Here is a 15,049-nt window from a genome sequence, read left to right as displayed (position 1 = left end):
AGAGAGGAGGATGTCTTCCCTGTAACGCACAGCGTTGAGATTGCCTGCAATGACAACAAGCTCAGTCCGATGATGTTGTGACACACCGCCCCAGATCCTCCACCTCCAAATCGATCCCGCTCCAGAGTACAGGCCTCGGTGTAACGCTCATTCCGTTGACGATAAACGTGAATCCGACCATCACCCCTGGTGAGATAAAACCACGACTCGTCAGTGAAGAGCACTTTTTGCCAGTCCTGTCTGGTCCAGCGACAGTGGGTTTGTGCCCATAGGCGACGTGGTTGCCGGTGATGTCTGGTGAGGACCTGCCTTACTACAACAGGCCTACAAGCTCTTAGTCCAGCCTCTCTCAGCCTATTGCGGACAGTCTGAGCACTGATGGAGGGATTGTGTGTTCCTGGTGTAACTCGGGCAGTTGTTGCCAACCTATACCTGTCCCACAGGTGTGATGTTCGGATGTACCGATCCTGCGCAGGTGTTGTTACACATTGTCTGCCACTGCGAGGACAATCAGCTGTCCGTCCTGTCTCCCTGTCTTAGGCATCTCCCAGTACGGACATTGCAATTTATTGCCCTGGCCACATCTGCAGTCCTCATGCCTCCTTGCAGCAAGCCTAAGGCACGTTCACGCAGATGAGCAGGGACCCTGGGCATCTTTCTTTTGGTGTTTTTCAGAGTCAGAAGAAAGGCCTCGTGTCCTAAGTTTTCATAACTGTGACCTTAATTGCCTAAGCTGTTAATGACCGTTCCACAGGTTATGGTTCATTGAACAAGCAGTGTTTTAAACCCTTTACAATGAAGATCTGTGAAGTTATATGGATTTTTACAAATTATCTTTGAAAGACATGGTCCTGAAAAAGGGACATTTCTTTTTTTGCTGATATATGGAACATATTGGTTGCAAGAATTTTGTATTATAATTGAAATTGAAAAATTCTAAGTTTTGAATACGGCGTCGTTTTGTGTATCAGTTCATAAACCATCTGCCATGGAATCGGTACAATTGTCTTTAACCAATTTTGGTCTTTACAGTTTTTGTCGATTGCTTACACACTAGAAGTGAATGCTTTGACAAAAGCATCAAAACCTTAACTTTTGTAACCATGCCTTAAACAAAGGCACCAAAAGTACAAACACATTTTCTGCTTTGCACTTTGTTTGCAATTAAGCAACACACTTTACATTAGACACTTTGTTCAAGAATAAAATCTCTTGCAATCATTGGGAAAACATGAAAAACATACCTGAAATTGGCAACACCCACACACAAAAACACATACTGTAATTGAACACCAATTAGTCTGAGCCTTAGCACTACAAATAAACCGCAGGTAAGCTCACCTCTTTGGTGAGAAATTTGCAAACATGGAGGCAGTGAGAGTAAGAGTGAGAGGTAGAGAAAGGAGTAGGATGATGACGAGGACAAGAACAAAGAAGGGGACCAGGCAATAGACAGAGACATATTTCCGACGACATTAGGGCCGCTTTGGTGGACCATGTCATAAATCATGGCCTGACGATGAGGGAGGCAGAGAGTCCAGCCCAACCTGAGTCGCTACACGGTAGCATCCATAATACGGACATTTAGACTGGAGAACAGGTATGTCTTCAACTTTCTACACTAGACTGTACATATGTAATTGTTGCACATCATTCTGCATCACAGTACAATACAATGTAGTCCTACAATATTAGGTCTATGCTCCTCAGTGAACAAAAAAAATAAGTATAGTGCTGTGAAGTACATGTAATACACTTTTGATGTTACTGTGTACAGTATGTAAAAAAGAACCTAACCAATGACATTCTTGTATTTTCTACAGAACTGCCAGACGACCTCCTGAGGGTGGAAGGCAACGTCTGTTCACCCATCAACAGGAACTGGCCATTGTCAATCTAGTGTTGGCAAACAACACCATCCGCCTACATCAACTACGAGGGTAAATCATTACCGATCCCACAACATTCCATAATATCAACCGTGTCAGTATGTCGACACTCTGTCGCATCTTGGGTCAACACCAACTTACGATGAAGCAGCTGTACAGGGTTCCATTTGAGAGGAACAGTTTCATTTTGACATACAAGTGAGATGTTTATCTCAAAGTGTTGCGTCTTATTTAACTTGTGTGTAGAGTTAACACAATGAGACAAATTCCGCAACAAGTGTGTAAGCAATCGCAAAAAACGAATGCAGGGCCAACAGACAAGTTCCTTACTTCTTCCCCCTTCCACTTGCCTCTTCCATTTTTGCGGTAATGCTGCCCATTAGTTGTGTGTGTTTGTAGAAATACAAATGACAGCTAAAAAAGCATCAGTTTCACAATATTATTTAATTACAGTCCCTGCCAGTAAAGAATCACTGTTGCACATAAGTTACATTTACTTCAAACTTCCAGTTAGTTTTCCCCCTAGTACCCCCCCCCAAAAGCAATTGTATTATACAAAAATGCAATCCAATTTTCACACAGTGAATTCTTTAACAAAAGAAAAATGGTATAACAGCTACATCCACATTGGAAAAATATTCTAAACATTCCTTAAGGGAGTATAATATAAAAACAAACATTTTCTTCATCATGTTGAAGTTAAACATGTACCTTAATTTAATTAAGCAAATTCTTACAAGAAAACTTGGGTAGTAGTAATCAAAAGCAATTACATTTCCCAAACCAATTACATGTCCCAATTACAGTTCCCAAACCAATGAGTATGTTCAGCGTGAACAAGAGAAAGAGAAAACGAAAGGAAGCGGTCTCTCCCATTGGGACATGGCCACTCACATGGAAATCAACTCCCAATAATACCCATTGCCTGTCAGTGTGTGAGGTGTTACAATGTGGGTTAATGTTACATTTCATATTCACTTAAAAGTTAAGTGATCCTGTGCTACTTGTTTGCAGCGGTGGCAACAATTAAGCAGAGGTGGGCCACCGCTTTGTAATGAATATAGGGGGAACACTGATAGGATTGCTAATAAGGACAACTACGTCCAAAGAAGTAATTAATTCCGCAGTATTTAGTAAAAACTCAATGAATAACTGAAGACATTTCCTGGACAAGAAAGTAACATTCTTGGAAAATAATTCAGTTACTCGTGTTGTCTTGGTGTATGGCTATCCTACTATCAAATGTTACTGCGTTTACCCAATACGAGTCAATCATCACACACACACACTTCATTTAAATTAGGAAGCATAAAATAAGACTACCGGGATCTTCTCTCCACAACTTCAAAAAACAGACAACCTTCTAGAAGGGTTGGAAAAATAAAAGCCCCTTGGAAATGGCAGATGTCTTTCCTCTAAATCAAACACAGACCATGCTACGACAGCCCAAACTATTTTCTTGGTTTGTATGAAAGACACAAAATGGCTATGTAAACAAACAGGTGAGTTTCCCGGTATCAATGGATCTTTAATATTAACTTGCGTTGCAGTTTTACAAGTGTAGATTCTGGCACTGAACTCCTTTGTCTCAAAGGATAAGCGGTTCCCCGGCTCTGCATTGGCAAATCAGCTGATTGACTCATCTTTGCACAGCTGATTTGTAGAGACCATTTAATATAAATGCTGACTCTTGAAGGAGTTTAATTAACAGCTGCAAGTTGATGGATGTACTGTATAGACAAGCCTGTAGGTATGCATCTTAAACTTTGAAATAGTCAACCTGCTGGAAAGCTCGTCACATTTCTTAAGCCTCAATCAGTGCGCTCAACAATAGAACGACTGAGAACAGACAGTATTCAAAATATAGCAGTGAAGGTATGGAGTGAAGAGAATTCTCATGCAGACACATTAAAAGGATACATTTTCCCACCAATTTTTTCTAAAGAAGTGAATACTTCAAAATGAAAACGTACATTTATAAGGACATATTTGAACATACATGTTTAAGTTTTAATATTATATTAATTTGCACTGGTGCAAAATGTTCACCTTTTTTCAAACACTTAAATATGAAAAAATTATTGAGCAACAGACAGGGCTTTGAACCGCAGTAGTTAACTTAAGAGGTAATTCACTTTCCCAGTGCGGGCAATGGCAGTTCCTTCTGGTTAATACCTCTGATCGAAAGCAGTTCTTAGAAACCACAGCATATTAAAGGGACAAACTCCACCACTTTTCAACCTCATTTTCATTATCTCCAGCACAATACCATTGTCAACATATGTGTAAACGGTGCATTTCTACGTTTTGTTGAAAAATTTAAAAAAGTTACATTCTACCCGATGACATCAAAAGCTACATTTTAAAAACAGTGATTTTCAAACACTATGCGATTTGCGGTGACACGGGGACCATGAAAATACCCTCCCTTGGGCTATAAACTCATTGCCGGTTTTGAAAATCAATGTTTTTTTTGTTGTTTTTTAAAACTTATAATCCTACTCTGTGATGTCCCAGAGAAGCATTTTTTTAGGACCTTTGTCATTTTAACCACAGGTCATAGAAACGTGCTGTTTTCACATATGTAGACACTGGTTTGGTGATGATCAATGACGTTGAAAAGTGGCGGAATTTCCCTTTAAGAAGTAGCCTAACCCATGAAGCATGGCAATATAACAAACCATTTCAAAGTGTTACATTCTTTTGAACCTTCCCCAAATTCTGTCTCTACAATGCATTACAGCAAGGCTTTTGTATCCAATCTTTACGATTGTTCAAAGGTCAATAGCGCTTTCCCAAGCAATAGTAACACCAAAAACAACAATAGTATAATAATGTTACATAGCGATTACGGTATACATTTTTTTTAAAGAGGTCCCACCAAAATTGGTGTTTTTAAGATGTCTCGAGAGACCAGTTTATATTGGTCTACAAAATAGTAACAAACACATCAAATAAAAGAGGTGAATAACTGAATAAATGTACAAAGAACGTACATTATTAGTCCAATTCCTCAATACGGAGTCAAGTCATGGTAAAGCTGTACGTTGACCCACGTTCAGAGTGATCCCACAAGTTGGTAAATTAGCATCCCCTAGCGGCTAACACACCAACAACTCTCAACCAGGTCCTCAGAGGACTTTGACGTTCTCTGTAAAAAGGTGTCTGCACACCTTCAAGACAAAAGTGTGCATTATTAATCCACATTCAGAGAGCAATGACTCAGCCGTTTATGAGACATGTTGTCTTGATGATGACGCTGATGGAGGAACATACAGCATGTCCAAATACATCAAGCCGTCTGATACAGCCGTAAGTCCAAATGCAATTGGAAGGATTGTTGGAGTTGATTTTTACTGAATGGTTTGACAGATATTTGTAAGCACTGCTCTTCAGAGAACAGAAGTGACGCTCCTGGCATTTATTCAGGCTTAGTAGTACCAGTGTATTCTTGGTACATCTCAGGGCTGTCAAAGCCACAGAGGTCAAACAGGTCAGTATGATTTAGACCTAATTGAGCACATACATGATCAGTGTTTCCCCAATGATTTTTTTGCGCAGTTGTGTCAAAGTTGGGGGGGGCAATGGTATGGGACGGTCTACGACCAACTGTTGAGGCCGTCCTCTTGGTCACAGAGATAAAAAATTGTATGTTTTAACGTAAATTTCCTGCAATACTACACATTTTGGCATGGGCGGGGGGAGAAAATCATACTATTTTCAAAGCTAGTTTCCTGCAATACTACACATTTTGCCATGGCTTATGCCGTGTTAAATTAACATAGGGGAAACACTGCATGATACACATATAATAATCTTGTGATTACGCCAAATGGTTGTCACTGACCACATTTTCCCCAGACATTTAAATATTTTTGTCTGTGTATGTACACAGCATAGTTGCCTGCAGTTCTGTTCAGCCCCCAAACTACAGGTGCACATTTTGCACAATGATACATACTTTCTCTTTTCCTATGAACTTCTATAACTACTACAACAACCACCATAATTTAGCCACCACGATGGCTCTACACTACGACGCAATTCATTTCCCACTATGACAATAGTTTGAAGTCACATTCGTGCCAAAAACCCGATGACACAGAGGCCACTAAAGCGAGATAACGTATTGGGATTGTGTCATCATCTCCTTGAAAATCTGTTTGAATTAATACGATGAGGTATGAAGGGACCATTGGTTGTGGTTAGCATGAAGAGTAACACAAACCGCATTGAGTCGTCTACATTATGGTCTGATTAACAGTCATTTTCCATGATATTGCTAGCTAGAATGCCAACAAACAAATCTAATGCTCTGAAATGAGTACAGAAAACGGTTAAAACGAGTGAATGCTCAAAAAGACAGCAACCTTCGAGGTCCAATGAATATTTCAATGTCATGTGCACAGAACTTCTATAGGAGAAAAATGGACTTAAGTCAATGTCATTGTCTGGCTTTGCAAAAAGCCAATGCAGTATAGGTTATGCACATACAGTGTAAGCTGTTTCACATCTCAAATAAAAAATCTCAAAAAGTGAGATGTAACTAAAAACATGTATAACATACTTAAATATTTCCACGAAGACAAAGACTTGATTAAAACAAGTGACTATTCCAGTCGTTGGATATCTTGTGAATTCAAATGGAATATCCCAGCCATCATTTCACAATGAAACTTAAATACATTCTGTGAATGTATGTACAGCAAGCAAACTTGTTGTTCTTAATTTCATAGTCTGCGTGTATCTGATAGTAACATTATCCGTATTACTTTTATTTATTGTTAGTTTTGTTTTTTTAGGGATACATTAGCGGTGAATACCATTCAGTGCCAAGTAGTTAACTAAAGATGTTGAATTACTTGAAATAAATGCAATAACTGGTTAGTACTATTTAATATATTTCTACTGCCGAAATAGGATTGTAAGAGAGGTGTAACCGACAACACAATAAGGTGACGCTAGTGTCAAACGTGACTGCACTATTCCAAATACTTCAATATTTAGAAATATCAATTCAGATTGCAACATCAATGCACATTATCCAACTGTAAAACTGCTGCACTTTGAATTTGTTCATATTTTGGAAAAAACACTTGGCAAAAACACTTTGGCAGCGTCAAAATGTCACTTTGTCTCCTCCCACCCTGCTGAGGTGGTTCTGCGGTTGTTTATCCAGTGATACTAACTGCTTAGCTAACTCTAGCTCTGCCATAGCCCAGTTCAGTGGCCTGTCCCCACCTACGCACTAACCCCCATCCAGAAATGATTAACCTCTCCAGGAAAACAACAGAAACCCTTTTACTAGAGCAACTTCTTGGAAGTTAAAATAAAAACGACACAAATGTTCGCTGCGGTTGCTGAAAAAGGTGATCAGAGTGGAGATGAGGAGGAACTGAAGTAGGAATTTCACCTTTCCTGTCATTCACCGTGTTATGGGTATGTGAGATAGCATACCGTGTCACAATGAGGGAAGTGAACCTCCACCCAATCTTTAAAACATTTTTTTTACTAGGAAGTATACAGTAGATTGATGAATAAAAACAGAGTGTCTGTTTTAACCCTGCTCTGTACATGATCAACTCTATTATGGCCTTAGGGCGCAGCCATGGCTATCAACGACTACACATTCTTAAAACAGAATGCGGGTTGTAAGTTTTACCTTTCAATGTTATATCCATCCTCAGGATGAAAATACATATGAATAAATACATATCCTCAGTACAAACAATCCTTAAAGCTATGAAAGTGCAAAATATACGCTTTGTAGATCAATGTCTCAAATTCTAGCCATGGTTAATGTCCGGCTTCGTTCCTCTGTTTCTTTTTACTCCATCTTCCCATCTCTGGCCACCCAATCAACAGCAGACGAATGCTTGACACGTGACTCCCTCCCACCCAATCCCTCGCTGCATAAAAGAAAAGAAAAACCGCTTGAATGCCAAGCCTAAATGTACACTGAGTATACCAAACTTTAGGAACACCTTCCTGATATTGAGTTGCACCCGGTTAAGCCCTCAGAACACCTTCAAATCGTCCGGGGACGGACTCTACAAGGTGTCGAAAGCGTTCCACAGGGATGCTGGCCCATGTTGACTCCAATGCTTCCCACAGTTGTGTCAAGTTGGCTGGATGTCCTTTGGGTGTTGGACCATTCTTGATACACACGGGAAAATGTTGAGCGTGAAAAACCCAGCAGCTGTGCAGTTTTTTGACATAAACCGGTGCGCCTGGCACCTACTACCATACCCTGTTCAAAGGCACATATTTTGTCTTGCCCATTCACCCTCTGAATGTCACACATACACAATCCATGTCTCAATTGTCTCAAGGCTTAAAAATCCTTCTTTAACCCGCCTCCTCCCCTTCAGCTAAACTGATTGAAGTGGATTTAAGAAGTGACATCAATAAGGGATCATGGCTTGTCATGATCATGTCATGGAAAGAGCAGGTGTTCTTAATGTTTGTGTACTCAGTGCATATCCTTTTCCCTTTTCACATCAGCCCCATCCCAAAGCATGGGTGGCAGAGGCTGTAGTAAATCTCCTTTTCCAGAGTCTGAAGGTGGTTGTGAGGGGGGATACCAAAAGAGGTCCAGGCCACTGAACTAACAACTGGACGCAGGGACGCCTTTGCCTTGTCTAGTTTGTTACAGTTTCAACTAAATCTCAATACTTCCCAGTTGAAAAGTGATAACTCTATGCCTTCAAGAGGCCAAAGTCATCTTCAATTTGTAGTGTCTTGGCTTTATAAAACTTATTCACAGCCAGTTGCCAACAAGTATTGTTTCTATGAAATGGAGAGCTTTTGACCAGATGTAAAAGTGCTCCTTCAACAGAGCACCAAGTATGAAATCTTCAAGTGGCAAGAGTGAAACTTAACGAAACGCTCTACAAAACACGGTCTGCGAATAACATTGCAACTCAGCTACAAGAACTTACAATTAATTCCAAATAGAAAGTCTGCATTTTAGAACTTGTATGTACGCTAAGCACGAAGATTGTTGTAGGGATGCTACTAAAAATGTAGCACATTGTGAAGCTAACGACTGAGATGTTATGTCAATGCGATTATGGGGGCCTTGTCTATTTGAAACCAAGGAGCTGGCCTCGTCTTTATATTCTTCTTCTGATCAGTATTGGGTTCACCTCGGAGTTCATGGAGCATAAATCTCAAAACCCTTGGTTTCCAAGGCAGTGAGAGATTGTATATGACAAAACAACATTCATCCACAGAATAACAAAATGAAAAAATGAAAAAAAAATATCAAATTCACGGCAGATACTGCTTAGTTGTAGACAAACTAAAGTTGCGAGTGTGCAATTTGTGTTGTATCAAATGAAGCGCCGTTGTCTATGCAGGCACTACGTCCACATTTGCATATCAGTGGCTTTTTCAGTTACTTAAGATATTAATAGCCCTTATATCCCAAATCCCTGTAAGAAACCTACAACGGTCTCTCACCATTGTAAGCGAGGAGAGAGACTGCGCCTCTCTCCACATGTTTCGTGATGGGAGTTAAAATGCTCTTAGTGGCTTCAACCAGATCTTGCAAATGTGGATTTAGGTAGAGCATACCAGACAGTTTGGAGGACCTGGTTGTGTGTTCCACTCAAAATGGTGGAAAGGTTTAAGCGTTCAGAGGATGAGGGGTTCCCCAAGGCTCTGTGTGGTTAATTGACTGGTTGGTTGTAGCAGTGGTTGTAGTACCAGACTCCAGTTGTGTGGCTAGGAACACGGGTGGATCGCGATGTTCTCCTGTCGGTCAGTTCCCCCGGTGGTGGGGAGGTCTGAGGACAGGCTGAGGGATGAGGTCTTGCTGGTCAGGCAGGACAAAACGCTGCTGGCCACACTGCCATCCAGCAGCACACAACTGGAACCGTTACAGCCCTCACTGCAGAGAATAAAAGGTCAGAGAGAAACAGAAAGAAACAGAAAACATTATGAACCAAACATTTTGTATTATTGTACAGTACCAGTCAAAGGTTTGGACACACCTACTCATTCAAAAGGTTTTTATTTTTACTATTTTCTACATTGTAGAATAATAGCGAAGACATCAAAACTATGAAATAACACATATGGAATCATGTAGTAACCAAAAAATGTGTTAAACAAATCTAAATATTTTATATTTGAGATTCTTCAAAGTAGCCACCCTTTGCCTTGATGACAGCTTTGCACACTCTTGGCATTCTCTCAACCAGCTTCATGAATGGAATGAAGAAAAACCCTTGAATGAGAAGGCTAAAACTTTTGACTGGTTGAGCTTGAGAGGATGTGCAGAGAAGAATGGGAGAAACTCCCCAAATACAGGTGTGCCAAACTTGTAATACCCGAAATAAAAAAAATAAAAACAGTTTTTGCCTTGTCATTATGGGGTATTGTGTGTAGATTGATGAGGGGGGAAAAAATATTTAATCCATTTGAGAATAAGGCTGTAACCTAACAAAATGAGCGGGGGGGGGGGAAATCAAGGGGTCTGAATACTTTCTGAATGCTTCCATTCATTTTTGGTAACAGGGACCTTCAGACGAGTCTTGTGGGAGTCCTAGAGCAAAACAACCGACATGTACTGTACGTGTTTGTGAGAGACTCACTTTTCCACAGAGGGGTCATATATTCGTGTGTAGCCCAAATTGTTCCGACGCTACAGACAGAAGTTGGCAGACCGGCAGAGAACACCATCGTGTTTGTGAGAGTCTCACCTTTCCACAGATTGGTCATAATAGTTTAGGCCAAACCGTTCAAATGCTACAGACGTTTTTGTGAGAAGACGGACTTTCGGGATGTCTCATGGTCTGACAAACACCGCTCTAGCTCGGCCACCTTTCACTGCAGATGCGGAAGTGCGACATTGGCGGATGCGATGGATTGAGACACATCCAATGCAAAAAACTGGTTCTAGCTTAAACTGACGGATTTTGATGGGGATTTTTTATTATTATTATGCTAATTAGATTTCAGTGGGGCCCCGGAAATCAACTCTAGGGGGTTACGGGAGATTTATGGGGCAAACTAAACGGTTCCTTACGGCACAGCAGTTGAAATAAACTACTACTAGTCTCCCAATGTGCGGTTTACCTGAGAACCAACGAGTGCTCCTCTCTCTGCATTTTGTTCTCAGTGGGCTTCAGCTTGTATGCCCCGCTCCCATCATGAGACACATGGTTCTCCTGCAAGGGGACAATGGCACCACTGTCAGTTCACCACAATAGTGACTGGGAGACTGAAAGCTTGTACGTTTTGGAGTCTACATCAATATTGTCTTGGTAGAAAAGCTTTGAGGCTGCACCTGTTCGGCTCGCTTGTGTTTCACTCTTTGTCTTATAAGTGGGATAGCAGTAGGTGACATTAGCCCAGGGCTCCTACTGCCCTGCTCCTGTTCGCAAAGCCTTTTTAGAGATCAAAGCCCTCTCCTGCTTCAGTCTGTCGCTCTTTCTATCTATATTTGGCCATCTCTGTGCCCCCTTCTCTCTCTCACCAGGGCTATCTGGCGAGTCCTCTTGCCGATCTCCCTCTCCACATGGTGGAGCTCCAGGCTCAGCTGTTGGCTGGAGACGCTCCCCGACGACCACTCCCCCGGGCTGGGCTGGGCCGCCTGGGCAGTCTGCTTGTTGATCTGCCGATTGACCTGCTGGAGTTCCATCGTCAGCTGCTCCCTCTCCTGGACTGGCCTTTCACTGAGGTGGGCCTGAGGGGGCTGGGTGTACGGGGCAACACCCCATCCTGCACCGTTCCCATAGGGGTAGTCCGCTGTGGTGGACAACAAGAGCAGGTCAGACACTGACGAAATGGAGTAAACAGAGCAAAAAGCCTAAAAGGTGTGTATGTGTTCTCCCTGTACCTGTTGCAGCAGTGTGTTTGGGGCTGTTGGTCCCCTGTGAGGGGGTCACGGCCTGCCCTGGCCCGGCCATCTGGTAACCCGTCTTGGGGGTGCGGGAGATCACCCCGAAGCGTGACACGGTGGGCAGGGAGCCGAAGGGGATGATAGGGTCGTCGTCTCTGGCCTCGGCCGACCTGCGCTGGCCCTCTGCACCTTTCCCCTCAGTGTTCTACAAAACCCAGAGAGTTATTATGGTAACATTATAAGATGTTGCATAAAGAAAGTACAGACCCACTCCACTGAAACTGGAAAAACTGTAGTTGAAAGACTTTTGTGAGCTTAACCGTGTTCTGAATAAGTCACAGCACTATTTCTATAAGTGAGCTTTGATCAGTCAACAAGGACAACCAATAGAATAGTAAAACGCAAGATAACCATCTGTCCAACAACAAAAATGAAACATGACATTTTGGCCCTATTACAAGAGATGAGCTTTTGGAAAATGTTTTGAGCTTGGTCGAGCTTAAGATATTCAGATCTTTAAAAAGTGGTCAAGCTTTACACCAAAACAAACAGAATGAGATTAGATATTGATTGATGACTCACAATCCTCTCCATGCTGTCTTTAGACTTCCCCTCCTTGCTGCCAATGTAGGAGCCAATGGTGTCACATGACCAAGGAGAGTACTGGCTAGCGTAGTCTGGCTCACGGTACTTTGCAAACACTTGGGAGTTCTCCATGTACTGCTGTTGCTGACACACACAAACACACATTATTATTAGCTAACTCTTCCTTTAAGTGACTAACTGCTGCGGTAGTACGTGGGGCGAGATGCCACTGCGTACTACCATAGAAACACTAGACGAGTGTAGCCTCTTACCTCCTGTGTGTAGTTGGACTCGTAGGTGTGTGGCAGCGTGGGCGAGGGGGCAAAGGGTGGGGGAGTGACCTGCTTCCTGTCCTCCAACTGGGCCATGATCTCCTGGCGTCGGCGGTGCAGGTAGTCCAGAGTGGGAGTGGGCTGGGGCCGACTGTAATCCTCCTGTACAACAGTACATGTGGACACCTTTACTGTAGTGCACTTTTTGCAGCGTTGGAAATACATTTTTTTGCAGCGGATTTATCCTGGACTCTTATGATACATTCTTGACACTCCCGATATGTAAAATATATAAATATGTGTTTTTATTACGCACGCAAGACTGTACGCTAAATGGCATATCTTGTGATAATCGGCTGAGTCATGTCATTACTCAATCTGGATAACGCTGATGACTAAACTCCTAAAAAGTAATTGCATAGGTGTTTAGAGTTATGGATATTGTGATTTATAAAGAGCCTAGTACTGCAGACGTGTGCTTACCCGTGTGGCGTAGGGCCTCATGTGGCCGGGGTGGGGGCCAGTGGGCTGGTAACCTTCGGGAGGGTATCTTTCTCTGGAGGCCTCGTCCGCAGGCATGGAGGAGGGTTCCTCCCGGTGGGGATAGGTTTGTGGTGGTGGCGGCGGGTAGGAGGGGTGTCGACGGCCGTCGTAATGAGGGGGAGGTGGGTACCCATGGGGGTTGGCGTTGGAGAAGTGGGGACCCGAGGGCTGGGGGGGAGGGGGACACTCGTGCTCCTGTGGGTAGGTGCCGGGGTAGGGGGACTCCGGGTAGGTGGGCGTGGCCGGGTCGTTAGGGGGAGGGAGGTTCCGAACGTAGCGGGGCTGGGGAAGGTACTGGGAGGTCTGGTAGGGGTAAGAGGGGTTACCTGAGAGGACATAGAAGAGCGTGGCAACAGGATTGGTATTAGATAAGCACAATAGAACCACACTGGGAGATTTACAAGTCTAATTGATCCAAGAGAGAAACACTTCCTTTCATCAGCAGACGCGTCATAAGCTTGAGATACATAGGAAATCACAGGAAAAAGAGTGGTCTGTTCTGCCTTACCTGGGGGGTACTGGGTGGACTCGTACTGCATGGCTGATGGTGGTGCCCTGGGCTCAGGGGGGTAGAAATGTTCACCCTGCTGTGAGGGATACATGGGGGGCCCCCTGGGCACTGGCTTGTGCATGGCCAGGTGGTCCACTGCCATCCTGGGGTAGGCCATGGACCGATTGGGCACGGGATCCAGTCTGGAAAAGACAGAGAATTTCAGTGTGTGTGTGAGTACGTGTAACAGACGCTGTGTGTGTCCATCTACTCACAAGTCAGGGGGAGAGCCAGGGGCACTGTGGCTTCCCTGGGACTGGGGCTTCCGCATAATGGGCTCATAAGAGGGGTCGGCACCGCGGGAGATGAGCTGGGGCAGGGCGGAGCCTGTGACTGATGCCACCATGCCATTGGTCAGGCCCTTGTGGGCCAGCCCCTCCATCATCCCCACCTCCTCGGGCAATAGGCCTACCTCGTTGAGCTGCGTCAAGGATAGGCTGAGGGGCCGTCGGGCAGCCAGACGCTTGTTCATCTTACGATACCTTCAGAAAGAAGGAGAAATATGTGGTTAGTGAAAGAGGTTGACACCTGTGTCTGGCCTAATGATTGTTATCACACTATCAGAGCGGATCTGTGCAATGAACAATTGACATCAATACAAAATTCAAAGTTGAAAATCTGCCCAACGATCCCCATTGGGAGTGGCTCACGGTGGAATACTCACTTCTCTAGCTCGTCCTGAGAGTGGGCAAAGGTGCAGCTGGCTCCTCGAGGACAGCCCCCCTTCTGCTTCATGTCCCGACACATGTACGTCTTGTATTTACTGTGCTGGGGAGGCTGGGGAGGAGCCACCACAAGGGCATGTTAATAATGGAAAATACAAAAGGTGTTATTACTGTTAAGATCACAAACCAGCAGACAGTCATTGACTGCTATTATTAGCTTTAACAAGTATCAATCAATATTCAAACATTGGTCATATGCATTAGGCACCAAACAGAAGAAGAACACTGACAAACAGGAAGGGACTACCTGGAAAAAGAAAAACACTCCTTACGTTTTATGTTGCAAAACATTTCCCGTTGCGTGCCCTAATGAACACGACCCTGGTATTATCAATCATTTCAGCCCTATTCTACTGATATGCTTTGGGGGATTGAGCATCTAGATTCAGACCTGTTGCGTGTCGCTCCCCTTCTTGCTGTGGTTCTGGATGAAGTCCACCAGGCCGTGCACCACCGTTTTCACCGCCACCAAGCCCGTGTCCAGCAGCTCCCACGTGGGGGGTGGGGAGTCTAAGATGGAGGACAAGACGGGGTATTTTTTGGGGTCAAATGCATTATACTTGGAAGAGCACTGGGGACCCGGTCTAATAGGCCCTGTGAAAGTGATGACTTGCTTGCACAGCACAGTGTCGCTT

At 43.6% G+C, this 15,049-nt stretch overlaps 1 protein-coding gene across 3 annotated transcripts in view; it reads right to left on the bottom strand.

Moving 5' to 3' along the window:
- Positions 1 to 2,314: 2,314 nt before the first annotated feature.
- The window catches only part of LOC111976096 (roquin-1-like), a 30,738-nt gene continuing 18,003 nt past the window's right edge, over positions 2,315 to 15,049 (bottom strand). Inside the window, exons 8-18 of one of the 3 annotated variants that reach the window (XM_024004842.2) lie at positions 14,806 to 14,924; positions 14,354 to 14,466; positions 13,905 to 14,171; positions 13,648 to 13,832; positions 13,080 to 13,465; positions 12,597 to 12,758; positions 12,322 to 12,468; positions 11,737 to 11,944; positions 11,374 to 11,645; positions 10,974 to 11,065; positions 2,315 to 9,783 (exon numbers count right to left, since the gene is read on the bottom strand). In XM_024004842.2, the coding sequence (XP_023860610.1) occupies positions 9,618 to 9,783; positions 10,974 to 11,065; positions 11,374 to 11,645; positions 11,737 to 11,944; positions 12,322 to 12,468; positions 12,597 to 12,758; positions 13,080 to 13,465; positions 13,648 to 13,832; positions 13,905 to 14,171; positions 14,354 to 14,466; positions 14,806 to 14,924 (2,117 nt within the window). In that variant the 3' untranslated portion in view covers positions 2,315 to 9,617. The remainder of the gene's footprint in view (positions 9,784 to 10,973; positions 11,066 to 11,373; positions 11,646 to 11,736; positions 11,945 to 12,321; positions 12,469 to 12,596; positions 12,759 to 13,079; positions 13,466 to 13,647; positions 13,833 to 13,904; positions 14,172 to 14,353; positions 14,467 to 14,805; positions 14,925 to 15,049) is intronic. The other 2 variants (XM_024004843.2, XM_070447492.1) reach the window with 2 other exon arrangements.

Source organism: Salvelinus sp. IW2-2015, linkage group LG16, assembly GCF_002910315.2.
Source record: "Salvelinus sp. IW2-2015 linkage group LG16, ASM291031v2, whole genome shotgun sequence".
Taxonomy (NCBI): Eukaryota; Metazoa; Chordata; class Actinopteri; order Salmoniformes; family Salmonidae; genus Salvelinus; species Salvelinus sp. IW2-2015.
This window is presented reverse-complemented; position numbering and strand designations above follow the sequence as displayed.